Source organism: Schizosaccharomyces cryophilus (genome assembly GCF_000004155.1).
Source record: "Schizosaccharomyces cryophilus OY26 unplaced genomic scaffold supercont4.7, whole genome shotgun sequence".
In the NCBI taxonomy this organism is placed as follows: domain Eukaryota; kingdom Fungi; phylum Ascomycota; class Schizosaccharomycetes; order Schizosaccharomycetales; family Schizosaccharomycetaceae; genus Schizosaccharomyces; species Schizosaccharomyces cryophilus.
The window spans coordinates 25940-49502 of NW_013185630.1; the positions used below are offsets into that span (position 1 = coordinate 25940).

Consider the following 23563-nt stretch of genomic DNA (forward strand, 5'->3'; position numbering starts at 1 on the left):
AATTACTTTTTCTCTTTTATATCATATATCCGGTTCGTTATATATCGTTAAAATCAACGTTAGAGCTCTACTATTCTTAGCGGAAAGAACAGTCACAACTTGACAACACAAACATCCTTCTGTGCAAAACTTTACCCACAGCGCATTAGCCGGTATCTCAACATGTCTCTTGTTCCACCCGAGAACGTAAGTAAAATGAAATAAAACGAAAGGGTTATACTAATTTGTATAGTTTCAACACATTCTCCGTCTTCTCAACACCAATGTTGATGGCAAGCATAAGGTCATGTACGCCATGACCCAAATTAAGGGTGTCGGTCGTCGTTACGCCAACATCGTCTGCAAGAAGGCTGATGTAGACATGTCTAAGCGCGCTGGTGAGCTTACCACTGAAGAGTTGGAGCGTCTTGTTACCATCGTTCAAAACCCTACTCAATTCAAAATCCCTACTTGGTTCCTTAACCGCCAAAAGGATGTCGTCGATGGCAAGTCTCACCAATTGCTTTCCAACAACGTTGATAGTAAGCTCCGTGAAGACCTTGAACGTCTTAAGAAGATCCAAACTCACCGTGGTCTTCGTCACGCTCTTGACCTTCGTGTCCGTGGTCAACACACTAAGACTACTGGTCGTCGTGGTAAGACTGTTGGTGTCTCTAAGAAGAAATAATTTAAATAGTCATCATAACTTTGTAGAACTTAAAATTGGATTTGACACTTCCGGTGGTATAATACGGTACCTGAAGCGAAAATGTTTATTTAGTAAGAAACCCGATTTCACATGTGTAAGTATTAAGTCTATTAAGTTTAACTCGTAATATAAAAGTTTGTGAATACTGTATTCGCTTAATGAAGGCGTGTCCTCCTTCGGAACATTAATTGAACAAAATAGTGTTTGTGTCTTAAAGTACCGTGTGCCATTTTCAAACTCGATTATTTTAACCATTTGAGTTTCAGCAGTTTTCGTTTATTAAAACATCATTAAAAACATCTTAAGTCTATTCTGTAAAAGAAAGTATACATAGAAATACACTATCGTTGCAAAATGAGTGGCTTTTATAAGGCATGGAAGTTATGAACTTGCAGTTGATATACTAACTGTTTTTAGGGGGTTGCTGCTGAGCAAGAAACGCTATATACTAGTGCTGACAGGAAATTGATGCGGGACACGAAATTTCCACCTAGTTTTGAAGCAAAGGTATGAGTGCGCCGGTTTGGTTGAAGATGGTAAACCTAGAAGAGCCATCGAAGGTTAAGATATAAAAGCTAACTTCATATGAAAGGTGGATATGAAAAAAGTGAATATTGAGGTACTAAAGCCTTGGATAGCTAATCGGTTAATCGAGCTTATAGGATTTGAAGATGAGGTAGTGATTGATTTTGTGTATAGCATGCTAGAGGAGGCTGTCGAAGCATCGAAAAGCACAGATTCGCATAATGAAGTAGCTCTAGATCCTAAAAAAGTTCAACTCAATCTTACAGGGTTTCTGGAGAGCAAGGCGTCTGAATTTACGGAAGAACTGTGGATGTTGATATTATCAGCTTCCCAAAATCCCTATGGAATACCTGAAAAATTCATTCAGGAGAAGAAAGAAGAACTCTCTAAACTTCGGGTAAGTTCATTGGAACGATCAATAATTGCTAATACAACTAGAGCCAAAGAGACGTTTCGGAATCCGAGGCTAAAAAAGAGATTGATCGCTCATTGCATCCAGCTGAAGAGCATACTTCCAGAGAAGGTCGATATCGTGATGTTAGGGAAAGGCCAGGAACCCGGCCGAGACGAGAACCTCGAAAATTTACGCGAAGAGAACAGGAAGGATCATCTTATGAGAGAGAAAGGTCACCACGTCGATATCGTAACAGCAGGTATGAGAATGATCCCTATGAGCGCCCGTATTCAGATCGTCACAGTTCACGGAGCTACCGTTCTTCTCATCGTCCAAGGACTAGTCATAGAAGGCATGAAGATTTCGATGAATTTGGAAGATCAATACCTTCTGAAAGACGAGATTCTGGTTACTATTCCAGGAGACAGAGAAGCCGTTCACCTTATGACAGTGAAGAAGAAAGGTTTTCTGGAAGATAGATTCCAAAATTAGCATTAAGCTATTAGAATAATGTTATGAATAATGGTTTTTCAATGTATTGCTTTTCATGGATTGTACGATAGAATTATAAAGTGGGAGGTTGATAGAATATTACGGGTTGGATTCACTTACACCGTTATTGAAGCATTGAAATAGAGAATATTAAATCTTTTGTTAGTTTGGGCCTCCTTACTTCTTGAGCTACAACTGACGTGCAACAACCCTGTGAATTGATTATGGCTCGAAAAGCAACTTTGAAGGATATGTTACACTAAAAGATTTTTGTAATCAAGGATATTGGAATGATATCTGAGAGGGACAAAGAGCAGACACTGACCATACCTACATTGTACTCTGAACCCATTAGGAAATGACCGACAAAATAAAGCTAAAATGGGAAATTAATGATGAGGCATATTTAGAAATGAATAAATTATGTATGGAAATTATTTCTTTTCGGGATAAATATACATTGAAGGAATGTTTTGCTTTGGTTCAGGAAAATATGCAAAACCTTTACGAAAACAGTGTCCTTAGTTGGGATGATGAAGCTAAATGGAGAGAGATGAGCATGGATTCTCTTTGTTATATTTGTTTATATAGTACTGAACGGCGTAAATTGGTCGGCTTTATGAGTTTTGAAGAAACAGTTGAAGCTGATCTTCCATGCCTTTACTTGTATGAACTTCAGATTACAAAAGATATGAGAAGAAGAGGATGTGGGTCATGGCTCATGAAACAATTGATACGCATCGCTGAGCAAAGACAGATTCCGTATGTCTTTTTGACCGTCTTTGGTAAGAACGAGCAAGCTCTCAATTTCTATCATCAATTCCAGTTTTATCCACATCCAACATCTCCGCAATCGAAAACGTTTCGGTCTGGCAGAGTTGTTCATCCAGATTACTACATCTTGTACACTAATATAAAGAATAATTAGGGAAGAACAGCAAAATCGCTTTTGCGCGTATATACTGTATAGAAATACAACAAAACAAAAGGAAATCATTTATTCATACTTTATCGAAACTATATTACTCGAAAACTTGATGACAAACACAATTAGATCGTTTCTCAATGAAGACATTACATTTCTTTTATTTGACATCTTTTAACAAAAGGTAATATAGGAGTTTAGTGGTAGAGTATTGAAGGAATTTGTAAAAATGAATAAATTGAATTACCTATTGACTTATAGAACAATTGTTTATTAAGAATACCAAAACAGAAACGTTCTTAAACTATTAACGATAACCTTATGCTTCCCAAAAACTTTACCGAATCATAGTGAACTGATAAATAAATAGTGGTGGTGGCACGGATATTCGATTTAAGGCGCCGCGGTACTATGCCTTAAGCAATGACAACTGATTTGCTTTGTTCCTTCTGTATTAAAAACAAACTTGACTTTCACCAACAACTAGAGGACCTTGGGCATCTAATAAGCACCAAAAGTAGTATTATTTGGTGTGAAAATGAATACCAATAAGGAGACTGATTACTCCCTTGGGGTGGAAATGATTCCACTTAGCATGGGGGAATTCTTTGAGGAAATTGATCATATACGAGATGCCATTCGACAAATCGAGGATAATGTTGGCAGAATAGAAATGCTGCATCAGCAATCTCTTCAGGAAGTAGATGAATCGAACATTGCTGCTACTACTCGTCAGTTGGAAGGATATACTGCCGATACCCGTCGTTTACAAACCAGTGTTCAATTGGCAATCCGATCTTTGGAATCACAAAACATGCAGCTGCCTCCTGATAATGACACAGCTACTAGAAGAACTCAAACGGAAGCTGTTAAAAAGAAGTTTATGGATCAAATTCGACACTTCTTGCAGATTGAGAAGACATACCGCGCACAATATGAACAACGCATGCGCCGTCAACTAGAAATTGCGAACCCAAGAGCTACCGAAGAAGACTTCCAAACCGCCATTAGCGAAGAAAACGGTGGTCAGGTCTTTGCTCAGGCTTTGTTGCGCTCTAACCGTTCTGGTGAAGCCAGAACTGCTCTTCGAGAAGTTCAGGAACGCCATGCTGACATCAAAAAGATTGAGCGTACTATTGCTGAACTTGCTCAATTGTTTCAAGACATGGCTACCATGGTCCAAGAGCAAGAGCCCGCTGTTGATAAAATAGTTACCGACGCCGTCAACGTACGAACCAATATGGGTGAGGGTACACAACATATGGATCGTGCTATCAAGAGCGCCAGAGCCGCTAGAAGGAAGAAATGGATCTGTCTCGGTGTTTGCGTGCTTATCGTCTGTATTTTAGTCGCTGTTCTTTGCGGTGTTTTGATTCCTGTTGTTGGCAATCATAATAAACATTGATTTATTGGTTTAGTAATTCTTCTTCATGCTCGTCTATCCCAAAGTCATGTTAAAAATACCGCAATCACCATTTTACTCAGTTTACTCTCATCTAATAGGAGTTGTTAAGTCACCGAGCAAATGTACGGGTGATCGAACACCAAGTATTTTACTCATCCCGTTAGTGTATTGATATTCTAAGTCTTTGCCCTACTTTGCCCGTTGATTCTAACTCTTATACTCGTTGCTGGACATCTTTCACTCTCTATGATCGTCTTTTAATGTTCAGTATCCTCTCACTTGCGTTTATGTTTACTTCAATTACATTTTTAAGTTGTTGGTTAATTTACATATCGTCTTGTATGCGCGCCCTTTCTAATCGATTGATGCCTTGAAGTCGTTGATGGGTCGAAACAACGGAGCTCGTAAATGTATTATAATGTCGCTCGTTACAAAGTCTCAACAAAGTATAAATAGACTAATAGGTTCATAGTCTTTTTAAGTTTATATACTTATTTCCCTTTTCATTTTCACTGAATTCACTGCATGAATAGGTGTCTAATTTCTGTAAGGCATCTGTATGCATTAAGTGAAAATACAATATCCTTTATTATCTATGCTCATCAACGAAATAGGTATTGATAAAAACAGTAAATTCATAAGAGTTACCTTAATAAATTTTTATAAATAGTATCAAAAGTAGTCAATCTAAAGCTCATCAGGAACGTCATTGTCATCCTTCAACAAGGATGTCTGAAATTGAGATGGCGAACAAGCTGCAGGACTTTTCATCTTTATGGTATATTCACACTTTTGAGCTTCTAAAACACTAACAATTTCGTTTTCAGTTCCGCAATCAACGACGACTGTGGCAGATCGATCAGGACCGTTCCAACAGCTTTGACCGTTCAAATATTTAAGTGTGTTTCCACTTTGCTCTGAAAAGCTCCTAAAAGGTATCAGCAATTATGTCCAAAAAATGGAAAAAAGCACTCATACCCTAAATTAATAGAATCCTGATAAACATTTTCAAAGAAAAGGATTTTGTACAGATAGTCACCAACTTTAAGCTCTGTCTTCATCCCTTTCATGAACCGATACAGATTATCCCAACCATTATGGTGCTCTTGCAAATCTTCAAGAAGAGTAGCCTGTTCTTTATGCAGATTTTCCAATTCATCTTCTGCTGCATCCAAGTCAGAATGAATACGCTCCAAGTAAGAACCTAAAGTTCAACTGTCAGAAAAATTAACAAGGCTTCCATACCTCCTTCAGCCGTTTTTAATAATGTGGCAGGAATACTAGGACTTAGTATTCCGAAATCAATTAAAGAGCGCTTCACATTCCAATAAATTTCCGTTAGGTCTTTCTCAATTTTTTTAAAGAAGCTAAAATAAGTAGCTATATTTTGTTAATAACTCAAAACATTCTATAAATTTTAAACGCAAAGTTTGGTACCTTCTTCTTTAGCAATCCGAGAAAGATGTGTCAAAGATGATTCCAAGTCATTGTGAATTTTTTCTGAGGAAACCTTTCTTTTTATGTTTTGAGATTTGAGATCCTCCCAAGAATCCAAGGCTTCTTTCAATGTTCCATCAAAATTATCTGTTTCATACTGAAGAGAGATTTCATCTAAAAGATTCTCCAAAGCACTCAGACGTTCATTGTACTCATTTCTCTCATCAAGCAAATTGAATAAGTCATTCTTAATTTCTTCTAAATCAGTTGAGAGAACGAATCTACTATCTGATTCCGGAGACTGTTTTAACGTTTGCACTGTGTTTTCGAGTTCTTTTTTCAATTTCTCGATTTCTGTTATTTTCACTGATACTGAATCGTACTTTCTCTTTGTTTCCTTCTTCATTACAGCACTTTGGGCTATCCAGTCATCCCGAATTTTTAGGCCATCATTTACAAGTTGATTATGTTTCGTTAAAGACTGTTTATAGACTTCGGCTTCTTTCTTGCAAGTATTTTCACACTTAATTAAAGACTCATCTGAACCGTCGCAGCAGTCGCATTTCGTATCATCAACCCAATTTGAAGGAATGTACTTGCTAATGTAACCATCATTCTTGCAGAAAAACTTTCCATTTGAGCAAGCAGAAGTCCCTTAGTAAAAATCATTAGTACAGCTTTCAAATTAATATATTATACCAGGTTCATCAGATCCATCTGGACAATCACAGTAGTCATCTTCAAATATGTGTTAGCATCATCATGAGTTTTTCAAATGTTCCTACCATTAATTTGTTCAAAACCAATCGTTTTATCGCTTCCTAAACATTTCCATTGCCCGTTTGCAGTTGGTTTATAGAGATGCAATTCTTCAATAATTAGTATGCATGGAATTCATGGCCAACGATGAACATACCACTTTCAGAAATACCTCTAATTGAAAGCTTGGCATTTACAAAAGAAAACAATAAACTACCGAACAATGCCGCCAGAAAGTTACGAGATTTGAGATGCATTCTGCGAATTGGCAGTAGAAGCTTTTGAGTAGCAAGTAAATCGCTGAGATATGATAGGGATTGGGGTCATATAACCTTTTTAAGGACGTAGCTGTTTGATTTTTTAATTACTTTTTCAGTTTCATATACAACTTAATTAAGAGTTAGAAGTTCATCGATTTATTGTTTAAACAGTACTAGGTTACTTGGTAAGGAACTTTGTAAAATACAAAATAACTACGGATTGTATTATCATCTTTTAAAACATGTCAAGATAAATAGATGTTTTTTATTTTTAAATTATAAACCAACCGACTAAACAAAAACTTTATGAGAATTATCAAATGAATCTGAAACCATCATCTCAAAGCCTTACTTTTTTGTTTGGCCAATTCCGCTTGTTTTTCGCTTTCTCTATCCTTAGCAATCTGCTCTTTAAGCATCATCTTGTAATCACGAATTTCACCATCAAACTCTTTCACAGTACCATCCTTAACAACCCAAATCTCTTCAGCGACCTGATCAATAAGACGGAAATCGTGGGTAATGAAAACTACACCACCATCGAAGTTGTTCAGTGCATCAGCCAAAGCATCGATGGTATCAATATCCAAAGCGTTTGTAGGTTCATCAAGAAGTAAAATGTGTGGTTGAGTCATACCAAGGAAAGCGAACAGCACACGACGACGTTGTCCGTCAGAAAGCTGACTCATAGGGATGACTTGACTTTTACCAGTAAGGCCATAACGACCAATGATTCTTCTCATCTCACCTTCAGGTTTGTTACCAAACTTAGTACGAAGCCAATCTACTGCAGATAGCCTCATGTCCAATTGGTCACCCATGTGTTGATTGAATAAAGCCAATCGAAGACCGTGATGGTGAACAACGCTTCCAAGTGTAGGTTGAACTTTCTCAAGGATCAATTTAATCAAAGTAGTCTTACCAGCACCATTAGGGCCTACCAAAGCAACTCTAGAATTCAGATCTAAACCAAAGTTCAACTTAGAGAAGATAGTAGGGCCTTCAGGATAGTTAAAGGAAACATCTTGGAATTTAATAGCAGGAGACGGGATACCACCACCACATTCCTGAAAGCGAATAACTAGTTGTTTTTCCTGAATGATTTCTTCGTCTAGAACCTTACCAGATTGTTTATCTTTTTCAAGACGTTTGTCCATAGCCTTCACTTTAGCCTTGGCCTTCTTTTGTTGATCACTTCCAGTCATGTTTAGTTTATTTTGAAGTTTAGCCATGTCTTTTTCTTGTTGACGAGCTTTCTTTGATAATTGCGCATCACGTTCTCCACGGACCTTGAGAAATACATCGTAGTTACCAGCATAGTAATCAAGTCTTTGATGGTGAAGATGTATAATATCAGTACAAACCTCATTAAGAGTATCTTGGGTATGGCAGGTAATCAACAAAGTATGACCTTCCATTTCATGAGTCAAGTATTCTTCCAAAAAGGCAACTGCTTCAAGATCCAGATGATTAGTGGGCTCATCAAGCATCATAAGAGTAGGTTTAATAAACAAAATACGAGCCAAAGCAATACGCATTCTCCATCCACCACTCAAATCTTCGGTTCGCTTGGCTATCATTTCATCGGTAAATTGCAAACCTTTAAGGATCTTATAAACAATATGCTCACTATTATCAGTTTCAAGTTCAGTTAAGCGAGTTTGGATAGTATCTAACTCAACAGCATTCTTGTCTGGATCATCGAGTAGGTCCTCCATTACGGTTTCAAGGTGCTTACGTTCCTGTTCATTTATGTCCAAAACCGCTTCCACGCAGGTAAGTGAATTACCCATGTATTCACGATCCAATAAATAAAAGTCTAAGGACTGAGGAGCAGGGATTTGTCCACAAGCAATTGCATGAAGTAAAGTAGATTTACCAGTTCCGTTTGGAGCAATTAAACCATATCGACGACCGTTGATTAAGCTAAGTTCAGAATCCTTAATAAGATGTTTACCATAAGCGGATACAGATAATTTTTCTACTTGCAAATCACGGCTATTGGGAGGGCTGAGCAAATTGCCGGTAACGGTAATACCGGCTGAAGGGTCAGAACCATCAGCGGAGACTTTTTGCCCGGAAGCATAGGCAAAAATGAGGCGTCCTGAAAGTAAACCATCCTTCAAATTTTGGTTCTGATTAAGAGGCCCCTTACCGGCGGTCTCGTCTTCCTCCTTAGGCTCCATAAGAGCAGTCATTTTTCGAGTCTTTTCTTCTTTCTTGCGGGTTTTGCGGTCTTTCTTAGGTTCATCCGACTTCTTCGATTTTTTCTTTTCCTTCTTGGAAGTAGAAGACTCTTCTTTCTCCTCGTCATTCAAGGACATCTCATCCATGTCTTCGTTTAAATTGTCGAAAGCATTCTTGCGACCTGTCTTTTTGTCATTCTTCTTTTTCTTTTTGGGGTCTTCATCAACAACTGACTCTTCTAATTCAGATTCTTCTTCATCTTCCTGCTCATCAGCAAATGCAGCAAAGGCATTCACTGGCTTCTTGTTTTGGCGAGAAGATTTCTTGGGAGGAGAAACATCTTCTTCTTCTTCTTGAATTTGCTTAACATCGGAATTGGAGTCAGATTCTTCATCAGAAAAAACTTCTGCCTTCTTGGCAGACTTTTTGTTCTTCTTCGTTTTTGGCTTAGGAGCTGGTTTTACAGCTTCAATCTCACCTTGATTGTTTTCTAAGTCCAAATCGGTATCGCGTTGATTTGCACGTCTTCCCCTAGCCATTTTTCAAAAATTCAATATATCAAAAGAATTGATCCCAAAATTTTTTACAAGGCAAGTTACCCCAATTAAAAAGTATAAAGAATGATATTAAATGAAGGAAAGCTTAGCTGTGAAGCTCTCAAATTATATACTAGAAATAGGGTAGTTTGTTGTAGAGAGTAAGTCTAGTAGAGGCAAAAAAAATAATGGCGAACTACATAAGCAGAAGAACGCCGCTTTTTACAATCACAAACTTAGATGTAATAATTTTGAATTATATGAATGACTAAGTGCTCGAAAAAACAAATTGTAAAGACACACGCCAAGGAATTCAAGCAATTTAAAACAGGGCTAGGTACTTTTTTTTATTATTATGAATACTTAACACTATTACTGAAAATCCATACCAAAACAGAGTAAAAACATGTCAAGCTGTTACGATGACTGAAAGGCTGAAATTTCAGCAGTTTCAGCAAAAAAGTTTCATGGATGGTTGGTGTAGCTAGGATATTCCGTCTATTGTTTAATTATGATATTATTTATGAATCTATTTTTACTTTTATTGAAACATAACAAGACATTGAAAACTGATGGCTTCGCTCATGTCGAAAACTGGACATAAGCTGTTACAAACAGTTTAAATTGACTATAAATTGATAATTATTTAGTAAGTTAAGTAACAAGGAATAAGCATGAAAAGTAACTCATATTCTATCATCAACCCTCGAAATGTATATACATTTTTGGTCATTCTTCCAAACTGTACGGAGCATGGCCCCAAAAGGGAAAAAGGGAAAACCATCGGATGGTATAGTTGATAAAAAGGATTCTAATGATAAAAATGTTAAAGACAAAAAAAAAGGTGGTCCAGCCGGTAAAGGAACTCGAGAGACAGTAGAAAATAAAACGGAGCCCAATACTCCTTCTCGTCCTACAGCTAAGCAATTGGTGGGGGGAAGTTCATGGACTGGTAAAATCCCTGTTGTATTATTAAATGAGCATTGCCAGAAAAGTAAATGGGAAAAGTCGGATATACAGGTGGTAAGTTGATACTACTAACTTAATTGAACAGCTTCTAATAGTATCCGTAACGCAGAAACAAACAAAATCCAAACAATATATATTCACTTCCGCACGCTTATCGAAAAGGGATCCAAAAAACTCATCTGTTTTTGATCATGTTAACCTGGCTCCTCCCAAGGCCTTTTACGAAAAAGGCTATTTTCCTGAAAAAGAAACGTTGGTAGAGGCCAGAAATGTCGGAGCTGTATACGCATTACACAGAGTAAGTGATAAAAAGTGCTATTGTGGAAGTTAACCCAAAATTTGTTTCTAGGTTCTGTCCCATAAATCTTTACAGCATGCACTTCCTCCAAACTATAGAGATATATGGTTAAATTTGGAAAAACAGAAAAAAGAAGATGTCAAAAATAATAGACAGTATCTTTATCACGAGGACCCGTTTAAAGCTGCGAAAGAACGCGAAGCAGAAATTTCTGCGAGTAAACAAGCCTCAGCAAAACCACCTGTTCAAAGACTTCCCAAACCTTCATTCTCTTCTACAGAAGGAACTCGTCTTTCAGGATTTTCCCAGTACGATTTCAAACATGCTGTTACTCTCAACATGAGCCTTAATCATCGTCAGTCTATAGAAACTCTCTTACGCTCGTTAAGCATCTGGGATGGATACGAGAAAAAAGAGGTTCTAGAAAGTCTTAAAGAACTTTTAGTAAAAGATTTAGTAAGTTTGGGATTTCGAGACTTACATGCAAAGGAAGCATGTCAGTATTGCTCGTCCTTAGAGGAAGCACTAGAGTGGTTGATTATTCATGTTCCAGAGGATGACCTTCCTGAAAGATTTCTGCCTTCTGATTATAATGTTGGTGTTAGCATTCAAAATAATAACTCTGAGACACTTGCTATTCATTACAATGCAAAACGTATGAAACTCTTTTCTTCATTATTTGTCTTATTTTTTCTGTTGCTAATCACCTTGTATAGGCCTTGGAGATGCTGGCTACAATTATGACTTTTCTTTCTCTGTCCTCCAAAGATTCAGAAATGATTTGGCACTTGCCGCAGAATATTTACAATTCCATCTTGTTGGTAAGGAATTTCCTGATAAACCTGAATTTTCCAGCGATTCAATTACTTTCTTTAAGGAAGAAGCAGAAGCGCTTCAATCAATATACCAAAGTAAAGTTTCTGTACAAGAGGATTCTTGTAAAATTAAGCTCAATTCACCGTCCGACGAATTTGGGCAGATATATATTGAATTTAAATTGCCTGCTAGTCCTTATCCTCAAAACATACCTATAATATTTATATCTTCAACTAAAAGAATGGCATCCTATATAAAGCTAAGTATAGTGAGAAAGCTACTTCTTTATGCTCATAATTATGTTGGAGAACCTATGCTTGACATTTTATATGATTATTTGCAGGAAAATATTACCAGTTTTCTAAAGAATCTTGAACCTTTATTAAGTCTTTCGTCGGTTACAATTGGAACGGATGTATCGAAGACTAAAGATGTTATCTCCCATATGCAAAAAGAAAGCAAAATGCCGAAATTATTTAAACGTGACCCCAAAATGGATAGAAAGGTCTATCAAATTTGGTTAGATAGACAAAAGAGCCCAGAATATTTACGAAGAACGAAAGATAGAGAAACCCTTCCTGCTTTCAAGTCAAAAGAGACTATATTATCGTCCTTACAAAGCTGTCAGTCCATAGTTATAAGTGGTGAGACTGGAAGTGGTAAATCTACGCAAGTAGTTCAATTCATTTTGGATCATTTTCTCTCGGAAGGTCGCGGTAATGTCGCTAATGTTGTTTGTACTCAACCTAGAAGAATTTCAGCAATCAGTTTAGCTGAAAGAGTTTCCTTTGAAAGAACTACTGCTTTGGGAAGTGAAGTTGGCTATAGTGTACACGGAGATAAATGTATTTCGCAAGAAACCTTATTAGAATTTTGCACTACTGGTTTGTTACTGAGAAGAATCCAGTTGCATGGCTTAGCGTATCTTCGTACTCTATCATGCATTGTTGTTGACGAAGTCCATGAAAGATCCATTGATAACGATATACTTCTTGCCTTACTAAAGCTTATTATACCTCGCATACCCAACTTGAAGATTGTGCTTATGAGTGCAACAGTGAACGCTGAAAGCTTCATGTCGTATTTTCCAAAGTCTAAGCATTTACATATTGAAGGCAGAACGTATCCCATTAGAGATCTTTATATTGAAGATTTCAATTTCATAAGCGATGAGGATTCAAACAACGAAATTACGAAAAAAAGAAATGGTTTCTACGAAGTGGACTATAATCTTATTTCCCAGCTCGTAAACCATATTAATTCTGAACTCGGCTTGAATAAGGGTAGCATTCTAATATTTCTACCAGGAGTTTCAAACATTAACCGTTGTATGCAAGAAATTAAACGGAAATGTGGTGATGGTTTTGAAATTCTTCCTCTTCATGCTTCTTTGAATACTACGGATCAAAGGAAAGTTTTTAAGTCTTATAAGAAAAGAAAAGTCATTTGTTCAACAAATGTGGCAGAGACTTCGATCACAATCAACGACGTAGTGGCGGTTATTGACAGTGGAAGGGTGAAACAGATTGACTATGATCTCGATCGGGATTTAGTTACGTTCAAAGAGACATGGGCATCTAGAGCTGCTTGCAGACAACGAAGAGGTAGAGCAGGTCGTGTTCAAGAAGGAATATGCTTCAAATTATACAGTAGGGGATTTGAGAAAAAAGGAATGGCTGATGAGACTCCCCCGGATGTTCTTCGAACAGCCTTGTCACAGGTTTGTTTAAGCGTCATACCTTTAGTAAGCCGTTTTATCAGCGGTAAAGATGCAGACAGACAAGGTGCTGTTAAAAAATTTATGCAGTACCTTTTAAGTCCTCCTACTGATCAAGCAGTGGATACTGCCATAGAGAAGTTAATTCAGGTTGGTGCGTTAACTGAAAATGAAGAACTCACTGGAATGGGAGAGTATTTGGTAAGTCGTTTACTTATTTGTATTCATTACTAACAATTAGGTTGCTCTACCAATAGATTTAAAGCTAGGAAAACTTTTAGTTTTAGCCTCCATATTCGGATTCACTGAACCTGCTTTAAGTATCTCGGCAGTATTGTCTTCGAAGTCCCCATTTTTGCATGACGATGGTGCACGAGATATAAGATCTAATCTAAGTAATGGTTGGGGTGATGTCCTAACAGATGCTAAAGCATACGACCAGTGGAATGAGATTATGAAAAATAGCGGTTTGAAAAAAGCAGCTCAATGGTGTCATGATGTAAGTGTTTTCCCGTCTAATTGTTTATTAACATATAGAATCATATTTCTGTTTTAAGTATGCAACAAATAAGACAAAACAGGTCAGAATTAAGCGATGCTATACAAATGTTGAAACTTGTGATTAATCTGAAGTACAATGAATTCTCATGGAATTCTAGTGAGGATTTATCGCTTCTTTCAGCTATAATTGCTGGTGCATTGCGACCAAATATCGTGAAATGCGCTTACCCAGACAAAAAGTACGTGTCTTCATCTTCTGGCTCAATTGAGGTTGATCAAGAGGCTCGTTTAACCAAATTTTTTGATCAATCTAAAAACAGGTTGTTTATTCATCCGACAAGCGTGATGTTCAGCAATTCACCGAATCCATCCAAGACTACATTTATAGCTTATGAACGAAAGGTAGAAACTACGAAACCATTTCTGCAGAATTGTACTCCTATCAATACGTTTGGGATGGCTTTGCTTGGGACAAATGACATTATAGTGGATCCTTTAGGAAAGGGCTTAATTCTTGATAATGCTTTTGCTGTGAAAGCTTGGCCGAAGGTTGTGATTCTACTTAAATTGCTTAGACGCTATTTGGATTTTGCTTTGCATCAAAGATTGGAGTCTAATCAAAAGGTATATTACGAAGATGATATTCGCAGATGCATACAGTCATTGATTGCCAGTAATGGCACTTAACTGCTTTTGCGAGCAAGAAAAATAAACTTTTTGGATGAATACGTTTGTATCTTTTCTCTTTTTTGTCTTTCGTGTCGTATCTTTCAATATTGACTTAAAAGTTCGTATTTGTATTTATTGAAATTTAAAAAAAAAAATAAGAAACAAGTGCTGAAGAAGCTATATCATTCAGTTCGGTGCATCCATATTTGTTTGAATGAGAGTTGTATCAAAATGAACCATCGTGTGGGTGCCGTTTAAAGTAACGACCAAACTCCAAGTATTTTTTTCATTTTGTTTGTAACGAATTTAATATACGATCGACCAAATGCCTACTTAATTAAAATCAGTATTGTATAACTGGACTACATTGTTTTTGTATTCGCTAAAGCATTTAAGGTTTATTAACGAATTATAAGGTATCTATCGTATCTAAGATAGCATACTTTCCACTGTCATTGCTTGTTTTAAACCAACTAAACGTAATAAACTCCAAATCGTCAAGAAAAAACTGCCAAAATCATCCGTGAACTAAGAAGATTGAAATCGAGTTAATCGGTTCATTACATTTGAATAGAGGGGAAATTGAGGAAAAAACGAATGGAATGAGCTCAATCTCTACTTCAAAAAGGAGAGAATTAGAATTGAAGATTTATGGACCACTCAAGAGACAAACTCCATATACTGGGAACAGTTTCAGATACTTATGACAATGTCGAGGATTTAAGGTCAGTTTTAAAGTATCGCGCATACTTCACTACAACAGATACATTTTTCTGCAAGCGCATAGGGGCTTTTTTTACAGGCATCAAGGCGTTTCCTACCGAAAATAAACTTCCTCTGGAAACTCACTTCAATCACATTGAGTGGAATCTAGGAGGGAATTTTTTGGTCCAAGAAGGAACGTTATACACGTTTGATATCATAGCACCCCTTCCTAGGTACACGCCGAGAACAATATTTACGCCTGATGGTGCTATTCATTATACATTGACTGTGAATATAAGCACAGACGATATTTGCCGAATGCCTAGGATCGCTACTGTTCCTGTTGTCGTACCTTTTACCCTGAATCCCGACCGCATGCCAGGGCCGCATCACATTCGATTTGGTCTTCCTTTAAACCAGGACTCTTTTACGAAACTTGTGTTGTCACCTAAAAAACATAAAGACCTTAAAGTTGTAGTGAAGTATCCTCAACAAAATTACAAAGGTCCAGGTTGCATATGTCCCCTTCTTATCGATTTCGAACTAGCGCAACCTGAGGAAGGAAATATCTACAACGCGTATCCGGAAAAACTTAGCAGTACTCCTATTGTAAGAACACCTTCTTCTAATGCTTCGAAAAGCTTACATGAATCTGCTGATTCTATACCAGAGCGCTTGAGTCGACTTAGTCTCGAACTTGGTGAACATAAACTATCTCATGCTAAAAGCCGTGCTTCTTCTCCCGCTCCGCAATGTACTTATGAAAGGTATTTTATTCATGTCTGTCTTGTTCAAAAAGTCACTTTTTTACTTTTCAACGGTCCCTTCAGAGTATCAACAACCGTCCTTTACGAGGATGGACGCTGGACCCCTCCTACTGTACCAGGGCTTCATTCAAGAGTTGAATTTATGGTGCCCTTTGAAGACACCATCCATGGAAGTGTAACCAAAAATCCTCATCTTCTTGTAAAGCATAATTTTTATGTGTCCGTTCATACTTCAGAACCATCAACTGTTCTACTAAAAAAAGGTTTTTCATCTAACTCTTCACTTAAGAAAAAATCTTACTCTTTATTTTCTTCTTTCAGATCTAGCTCATCCCTTGTTTCAAATTGGCATTTAGACTCGGAAAATAACAGTACACCGCAATCGTCTAGTGAGTTGTCTTTAAAGTGTTTATCTCAATATTCACCTAGAAACTCACAAAAGTTACATTACAAGCTGAAAAAGTTCGAATTTAAACTGCCTGTCTTCATCTTTCATCGAAACCTAGATTCTGAATTGTCCCATCTCCCTCCTTATTCCCCTAGTCGTGATCCTTACTTCTATTTGGAAGACGACGAAGAGGTAACGACTTCGTCTATTTCTTTAAATCAAATAACTGATATTTCTCATAATCCGTCTTTATCCAAAAGCGGTTAAGGTTATTTATGTGTTTTTGTTTATTGTTTTTTGTTTATTGTTGTCCTGGCTTTTCTAAGAAAGACTACAATTATCCCTTCGTTCTTCCGTTAACGCCTTCTATTAATTTTGATCTAATAGTACATGACTTATTTTTATGAAATTTACATTCTTATATTTAAATTTGTTTATTATGATTAACCCATAGTTTATTAATCACTTGATTTGAATTTTATTTTATTCACAAGGAACAAAGGTCTATTGCAAGGGATATAAACAAACATAAATCATGAGAATTCTTAAGGTTCACCAAATTAACCATTATTATACGCAAATCCTTTATACAAAACCAAACATAAAACATATCTTTTCTTTCTGTGAGTATTCAATGAATCATTCCCTGATGTCTTATATCCGTCTGCTTCATTTCAGTAATCTTTTGTTTCAACCTCGTTGTCAAATCAATTGCTTTACTCCAATCTGAAGTCAAGTTTGAGCGTGGAGAAAATGGCTGTTTCGGAGGATCTGTTTGAAACGAAAGATTATTTGCTGATTTTGAAAACGCTGATGGAGAGTGCTGATTAAAGCCTGTAGAGCTTAAAGGTCTTGCTCTTCCTAATGGAGATTGTAGAAGGTCAATGCGATTGCTTGGACCTGCCGATGTGTCTAACATTTCTGAATTAGCTCTTCGCAAAAAAGCAGATCTTCGATCATTTAATGGAGATGAAGGTTGCATATCACGAATCATATTTAGTTCCTTTCTGACTTCAGTTAATTCTCTTTGCAAACGAGTTTTTTCATCTCTTTCACGAGATAATAAGATTTTAAGCTCTTCATTCTCTTCATTTAAGGAAGCGATTTCATCGACTGAGCCGTTATGATTAGTTTTCAATTCTAAGTAATTTGAGGATGTCTTTGAAAGTTTTGAAGGCTGATGTGCCGCATCGTCTAATTCCATGTTTTTTATTCCTTGTACCGTTTGGCTTATGGTCCCAGCAGGTAGAGGTGATGTCGATTTCAAACCGGGAGACTTATTTAAAAGTGGTGAATTGCGAGAAAGACCACGGGCAACTGGTCTAGTTGTTGGTCTTGGCATTAAAGGTCCATTTTCAAAAGCATTCGTTTTCTCCACATTTAAAGAAAGCTTCTCAGTATTCGCCTTCTTTTTAGGGGAAATCGATGCAGTCGAAGTAGAAGATGGAGGCAAAGGTGGGTTTTTAGATAATCTTGGCTTCGTGGTTACTACTGATTTAGTGTCAGGCTTCTTAGCTGAAGCTGTAGGTGCCGGTTTTGTTTTCGGTGGTGCTACAGCCTTAACCGTAGCAGACTCGAAAAAGGACGTAATTTTCGATTTTCGTATTTCGTCCAAAGAATCCAAGTATACTGCTAATGGGCGCTCTCCTACTAGCTTCATAAGGGTTCCAAGGGCCTCAGCTGCCGCAGAACGTACAGGTTCGAATGTGTCGGAAACTCCCGGAACACAAGACTTAGCACACACTTCAATAGAAAACTTTGAAGGGTATTGAAGCACTTTACGGAAACATCGAGTTTGAAGATTAAAACATGCAATTTTAATCTGAGGGTTTTTGTTGTTAGAAAAAGCGGAAATGGGTTCAGCAATTTCATCGAAAGGTATCGTTTCACAAGCAGCATCCATTGCTGAAGACAATGTTTCTACGACATTTTGCTTTTTTTCTTTTGATCTTTCCAAAAGTGCTTGGATTGAAGTAATGGCATATTTAGAATAATTAGAACGAAGTCCTTTAGCTAAAGCCGTTATGCAATTTGCTGCATTCATAACCACCATAACATTGGCATCTTTCACAATAGCTTTAGATAACAAAGTGACCAACCCGAAAAATTCTCCATCTTTTATTTTTGGCTGACTGAGGATTGGGATGAGTGCATCAAGAGCTTCCTTACGCTCTTTCCACTTTGTCGAGGACATTACGGATTCCAGATTGGAATCAATCTTAGGAATCACATCTACTTCTTCTATTAAATCAAATTCATCTTCTTCCTCCTGAAGGTTTGGCTCCTCTTGTATTCCATGGTCATCTTCTTTTTCACTTTCGTCAGTAGCTTCCGTTTGCTCGGGAATTTGACTCCTTAATAGACGCAGTTGTTTAGGAGGATCCGTAGGTAATTTCGAAAATAGAGCTTCAAGCTCCTTCACTTGAACAGGTTTCAAATCACCAAAGATAGATGCTTTTAAAGGCTCTCCAATCCAGCGATACAGATGAACGGTTAATCGGAACGTTTCTTGACGTACGTTTTTATCGGCATGTCCAAATAGTGACTTTAATTGTGCCACAATTGGTTTTGGCGGAACGATTTTTGTACCAAACTGTTCGACCAAGTCAGCGATAGCCGATACGTTGGCCGTAATAACTTTCGGAGACCGCGCAGATAACGAAGGAAGAAGGGCATCAATAACAGGACCTGCAGCATCAACTTCAATCATTAACATCAGGGCTTCAACAGCATCGGATTTTGTGGAAGCTCGAGAGGTAAGGCATTTTTCTGAAATGGCAGCAGAAGCAAGTTCTCTACATTTAACGATATAAGAAGGGTCAGAAAATTTACAGAACGATACGAAAGCAGTAACACCTGCTCCTTGAGCAGCGACATTGCTATCTGCAAGGACAGACCTCCATAAATCGGGTTGACGGGCCCAAAGGTCAAAGCAAGGATCCGTCGGAGAGCCAGAAAGAGAAAAAGATTTATTTAATTCCTCATAAGCACCTAGACGAGCCTTCCAAACTTTGTGTGTAATTCTCGTTTCCAAAGGTAACTTTGTATAATCTTCTTCTTGATCCTGACTCATTATGGATTAAAAAAATGAATGAACGAAGGTACAGATAAAAACAAAGCAAAGAAGACTAATAATCTAAGTTAAGAAGTGAAAGGCACGGTTCACTTCAAATGAATCTGGCGTAAGGGAAACAATAAATAAAGGATTGAGAAGCAGTTTTCGTAGATATCAGAAAAGTAGAGGCTTTAATTTAATTAAACTTTTATACATAAGTATTGGTTGTATAATAGTAACTGAGTTAAAACGAAAGAATTCAGTTAAACCACTTTCTTCTAGAAATTCATTCAAATTAAATGGCGATCTTTTTTTTTTTTTACGAACCTTTTCTTTTAAGAATAAAATTCAAGTTCTTAGTCTTATGGTTCGCTCTTTTTACTCTAAATTAGTAATGGTTTGGAGTAGGTTAGGAGAAAGCATTTCATACTTGGTGTACAACATGGGTACAAAATAGAAAACAGCGAGAAAAGTTCAAAAATGTACCTAAATAGCCAACTGTCGACTGTCCTATAAAAAGTATACATTAAAACCACTTTACTTTACCCTACTTTTATTTTATTTTACGGCTTTGTATTGTTGAAGCAACTTAAGACTCTTTATAAAAACATTGAAAGTAAATAACCGAATTCAACTTCATTTTCATATGATAAACACTAATGAAAAACAACCTTCACTTGTTAAAGTACTCATGATAATATAAATCTAGTACCTTTTGGTTCAGTTACTAAACTTAGGTTAATAAACAACTATCTTAGTCATAAGCTGAAAAACCAAAAACCCAAACTCCAAATCGATAGTTACTAGTCATCTCGCAACTCCATATTAGAAAAATCAAGATGATCAAAGTAATTTTTTTTTCCATATACATTTCAGAGGTAACCAACATTATTCAAGAACACGTATTTTTATTGTTAAAGAAAGATCGCTCTTCCGGACTTATATTAATTATCTGGCGTTGTCCAAAATCAAAAACCCAATGACTCTATCGCGTCTTTTATATATTTTTTTAATTGAGCTGTACACGAAGCATGCGAATTGACGTGTCTTCGCCAGCTAATAACAAAGAGTACTCTCCCTCTTTTTCGTAAATTGGTCTCCAAGCAATTTTGTTTACTGGTTCCTTGGGAGACATTGTATCCGGCAACTTTAAAGGAGTCCATTTCGTTAGATTATCTTTAGGACACTTCCAGACATATGTTTTTCCTGATTCTGTACCGACTGCCAGTAAAAGATGATTATCATGAAAGAATGGAGCAATATCCAAGGCAGTTACAGCATCTGCAAATTGCAGACCTACTACGTCTTTAACCTTTTTATCATCCAAAATTTGCCAAAACTTAACCATCTTATCTCTTGAAGCTGTAGCAAATAAATAACCCATGTCCTTTGGTGCCCAAGCAGCATCCCATATAATACGGGAATGTGCTTTGATAACAACATACGGCAGATACTTCGATTCTGCCTGAGAAAATTCATGAATACAAACGAGTCGATCACGTCCTGCTGTCAACAAGTATTTATCATCATATGAAAACTTAATCGTTGTTACAGTTAATGAATGACCGGATAGCAATTGTTGCTGTTTCCAAACGTTTGTATCAAACAAACGGATCATTGCATGTTCAGGAGACTGGGATTTGCAGGAAGTTGCTATATAATCACCTCTATGCGAAACATCGCACGCAAAAACCTCGTAACCATGACCGTAAATTTTCTCAATTTCTGGAAAAAGCAGCAAACGCTGTAAATGCTCTTCAAATGGTGGATGGTGCAAAGAGTCAATCACGTCAATTAATGGAGTTTGAATTTCATCAGCATTAACAGTACCTGTCTCAGTAGCAGTGGTTGCTTTATTCGAAAGGCCCAAGAGAGGAACATTGGCGGCCTCCGGAAGCTTTTCCTCAAATATCTGAGTACGACAAAGACGCGATAACAATCTGGCAATCGTTTTTGGAAACTCAAAAACGCGTGTAACTTTTTCGTCAGCACAACTAATAAATCCAGTCCGTGTGGGTAAGCATTGGATTGAGGTTAAGTCGTAGCCATGAATTTGTGGTCGAGCCATCTCCCGCCATGTATTATCTTTTTCATAACAAGCATACAGACGAGTTGTTTGGTCTAAACTCACTGTAAAGAAGAATTGACCCTGGGGATCCCAAGCAATACCTTTGACAGGTTTGGTGTGTCCGGAGACACAGGGAAGTTGCTCCCAATCTTCTCCAGATTTATGCCATAATCTCCAGCCTCCTGTTCTTCCCCAGCAAGCGACAGCATTACCATCGGGGCTCCAAAATCCTCCCCAAAATCCACCAGCACTACCTGTTGCAGTAGTAGATCCGTGAGAGGACGCTATTTCACCCATGCGCCCGTTGGCTAACCATATACCAGTAGCTACATCCGGCTCCCACACTATTAACGAAGAATCAGCAGATGAAGATAAAATAATCTCTTCTTTAGGATGCCATTGTACGCTCATTATCCAATCTTCATGACCCATTAAGAGAGCATCAAAAACAATCTTATATTCCACTCCACCAAGCATGAAACGAATGGGCTTGTTGGATAATAAAGTTTCAGCAAATCTGATAAAATTAGTATACATTTCAAGGTAGTAAATAAACTTACTCATCTGAAACGACTTCATCTTTTTCTTCCCAAAGGGAAATTTTCCAAAGTCGCATATAACGATCTTGACTCCCAGAGACTAATGTAGCCATTGACTCAGAAGTTTGTCGAATAGATAGACTGCGAACCCAATCAAGATGCCCTGTTAAAACGGTTTTTAAACCAAAACTAAGAGATGTCCTATCGCTACCATAAACGGAAATTCGTTTGTTAGAGCCACAAACAACCAAAACAATTCCATCCTTAAACTTTATCATTTTTAGATCCATTGGGATTAGCTCTCCAGTATCAAATCGTGATGCTTCTTCCAGCATCTTCCCTGCTCCTTTCCACTGAAAGACCACACACTTGCTGTTTGTGCAACCAACTACAACCAAATCGCCATTGATGTTAAGGCTTTCAGGTGTACCATCCAAATTTATCGTTTGAAGAACATCAAAGGAGTCATTGCTGTCATTTTTCTCCCATACGCGAAGTGTCTTGTCCGACGATCCCGAAATAATCAATGATTTTTCAACATTCAGCTCCTGAATACAATTTACTCTTCCCGTATGAGCCGCTAATAAATACTGTATCTCCTTTTGCTATTTTTATATGTTAAACTTCTTAATTCCTTAATAAATTCTTTATTCTAAATCTTACAGGATCGGCAATCGCTATGAGTTTTTCAGCGCCATAAACTAATCCGAAATTGTTTGTCCATGTAGCTGCCTCTGAAATGCGGTTACATCCAGCATGAAGTGTTTCATACCGAAACATTGCAGTAAATAACTATTAGAATTGCTGTACACTTGGTTAAGTACAAACCCTTCAGTTGAACATTTTCTCGTTACTTACGAGTCAGGTAACATAAATAAAAGGCAATGAGAAGGATGAAATTGGGATTTACTTAAGATGAATACAGATTACATATCCAATCTCATAGTCTTTATTTTGTTTTGTTTGAACTTTATATACTTTTAAGTTTCTTCGTTTTCTTATACCATTTTCACAGATTATCAATTTTGGCTAATATAATATCCATTAAGGCTCATGTATCTTACAATATTATTAAACCTATGATTGCAAAACAGAAAAAAAAAAAAAAAAAAAAAAACCTAAACATCTAGAAAGCATTCCAATTTTAACCTTTGCTTTTTAGAAACACATTAACGGCTAAAGCCAAATAAATAAAATTTTGTCCCATCATTGATCATCGTCGTAAATAAAAAAAGGAAAGAATTAAACGATATCCCGTGAGTATGTAATATAGTTCTCATTCTAATTGCGAAACCATAATCCTAAAACGAATGAAGGAGAAAACCCATCCATATATGCACATTAAACGTCATGAACTTGAGTCACCATACAACTTTCCTTGGGAAGCTATCAAAGCCCTTTTTATCTTTCCTTCTTAGTACTCATCCTCATTCAAAACTATCAAAATTTGTCAAGACCATGTC

The 23563-nt window shown here is 37.1% G+C and overlaps 10 protein-coding genes across 10 annotated transcripts; 6 read left to right on the forward strand and 4 right to left on the reverse strand.

Annotated features, from left to right (window-relative positions):
* The first annotated feature begins 98 nt into the window (after positions 1-98).
* Positions 99-916, forward strand: SPOG_03207 (40S ribosomal protein S18). Its single transcript, XM_013169620.1, has 2 exons — positions 99-186; positions 233-916. Exons 1-2 carry the CDS (start codon positions 163-165, stop codon positions 665-667), a joined length of 459 nt encoding a protein of 152 aa, XP_013025074.1. The 5' UTR covers positions 99-162; the 3' UTR covers positions 668-916.
* Positions 917-1156: 240 nt separating this feature from the next.
* Positions 1157-2099, forward strand: SPOG_03208 (splicing coactivator SRRM1; the record flags this gene model as incomplete). The annotated part of the gene is made up of 3 exons (XM_013169621.1): positions 1157-1195; positions 1281-1610; positions 1713-2099. The coding sequence occupies 3 exons, from the start codon at positions 1157-1159 to the stop codon at positions 2097-2099; spliced, it is 756 nt and encodes a 251-aa protein (XP_013025075.1).
* Positions 2100-2403: 304 nt separating this feature from the next.
* Positions 2404-3172, forward strand: SPOG_03209 (histone N-acetyltransferase). Its single transcript, XM_013169622.1, has one exon. The coding sequence runs from the start codon at positions 2458-2460 to the stop codon at positions 3025-3027; it is 570 nt and encodes a 189-aa protein (XP_013025076.1). The 5' UTR covers positions 2404-2457; the 3' UTR covers positions 3028-3172.
* Positions 3173-3489: 317 nt separating this feature from the next.
* SPOG_03210 (SNARE Psy1) lies at positions 3490-6412 on the forward strand. The gene is made up of 2 exons (XM_013169623.1): positions 3490-5207; positions 5257-6412. The coding sequence occupies exon 1, from the start codon at positions 3563-3565 to the stop codon at positions 4427-4429; it is 867 nt and encodes a 288-aa protein (XP_013025077.1). The 5' UTR covers positions 3490-3562; the 3' UTR covers positions 4430-5207; positions 5257-6412.
* SPOG_03211 (glucosidase II Gtb1) lies at positions 4896-6936 on the reverse strand. Its single transcript, XM_013169624.1, has 7 exons — positions 6783-6936; positions 6652-6735; positions 6566-6604; positions 5867-6520; positions 5675-5809; positions 5408-5633; positions 4896-5357 (listed from the first exon to the last, which is right to left on the reverse strand). Exons 1-7 carry the CDS (start codon positions 6880-6882, stop codon positions 5117-5119), a joined length of 1479 nt encoding a protein of 492 aa, XP_013025078.1. The 5' UTR covers positions 6883-6936; the 3' UTR covers positions 4896-5116.
* A 192-nt stretch (positions 6937-7128) lies between these two features.
* Positions 7129-9804, reverse strand: SPOG_03212 (ribosome biogenesis ATPase). The gene has a single exon (XM_013169625.1). The coding sequence runs from the start codon at positions 9609-9611 to the stop codon at positions 7221-7223; it is 2391 nt and encodes a 796-aa protein (XP_013025079.1). The 5' UTR covers positions 9612-9804; the 3' UTR covers positions 7129-7220.
* Positions 9805-10313: 509 nt separating this feature from the next.
* On the forward strand, positions 10314-14824 carry SPOG_03213 (ATP-dependent RNA helicase Ucp1). Its single transcript, XM_013169626.1, has 6 exons — positions 10314-10631; positions 10687-10875; positions 10927-11530; positions 11592-13609; positions 13650-13907; positions 13946-14824. The coding sequence occupies exons 1-6, from the start codon at positions 10320-10322 to the stop codon at positions 14594-14596; spliced, it is 4032 nt and encodes a 1343-aa protein (XP_013025080.1). The 5' UTR covers positions 10314-10319; the 3' UTR covers positions 14597-14824.
* A 405-nt stretch (positions 14825-15229) lies between these two features.
* Positions 15230-16705, forward strand: SPOG_03214 (uncharacterized protein; the record flags this gene model as incomplete). The annotated part of the gene is made up of 2 exons (XM_013169627.1): positions 15230-16050; positions 16114-16705. The coding sequence occupies 2 exons, from the start codon at positions 15230-15232 to the stop codon at positions 16703-16705; spliced, it is 1413 nt and encodes a 470-aa protein (XP_013025081.1).
* Positions 16706-16885: 180 nt separating this feature from the next.
* SPOG_03215 (TOG Alp14) lies at positions 16886-19933 on the reverse strand. The gene has a single exon (XM_013169628.1). It carries the CDS (start codon positions 19509-19511, stop codon positions 17070-17072), a length of 2442 nt encoding a protein of 813 aa, XP_013025082.1. The 5' UTR covers positions 19512-19933; the 3' UTR covers positions 16886-17069.
* A 106-nt stretch (positions 19934-20039) lies between these two features.
* On the reverse strand, positions 20040-22966 carry SPOG_03216 (elongator complex subunit Elp2). The gene is made up of 3 exons (XM_013169629.1): positions 22764-22966; positions 22122-22705; positions 20040-22078 (listed from the first exon to the last, which is right to left on the reverse strand). The coding sequence occupies exons 1-3, from the start codon at positions 22878-22880 to the stop codon at positions 20503-20505; spliced, it is 2277 nt and encodes a 758-aa protein (XP_013025083.1). The 5' UTR covers positions 22881-22966; the 3' UTR covers positions 20040-20502.
* Between the last annotated feature and the right edge of the window lie 597 nt (positions 22967-23563).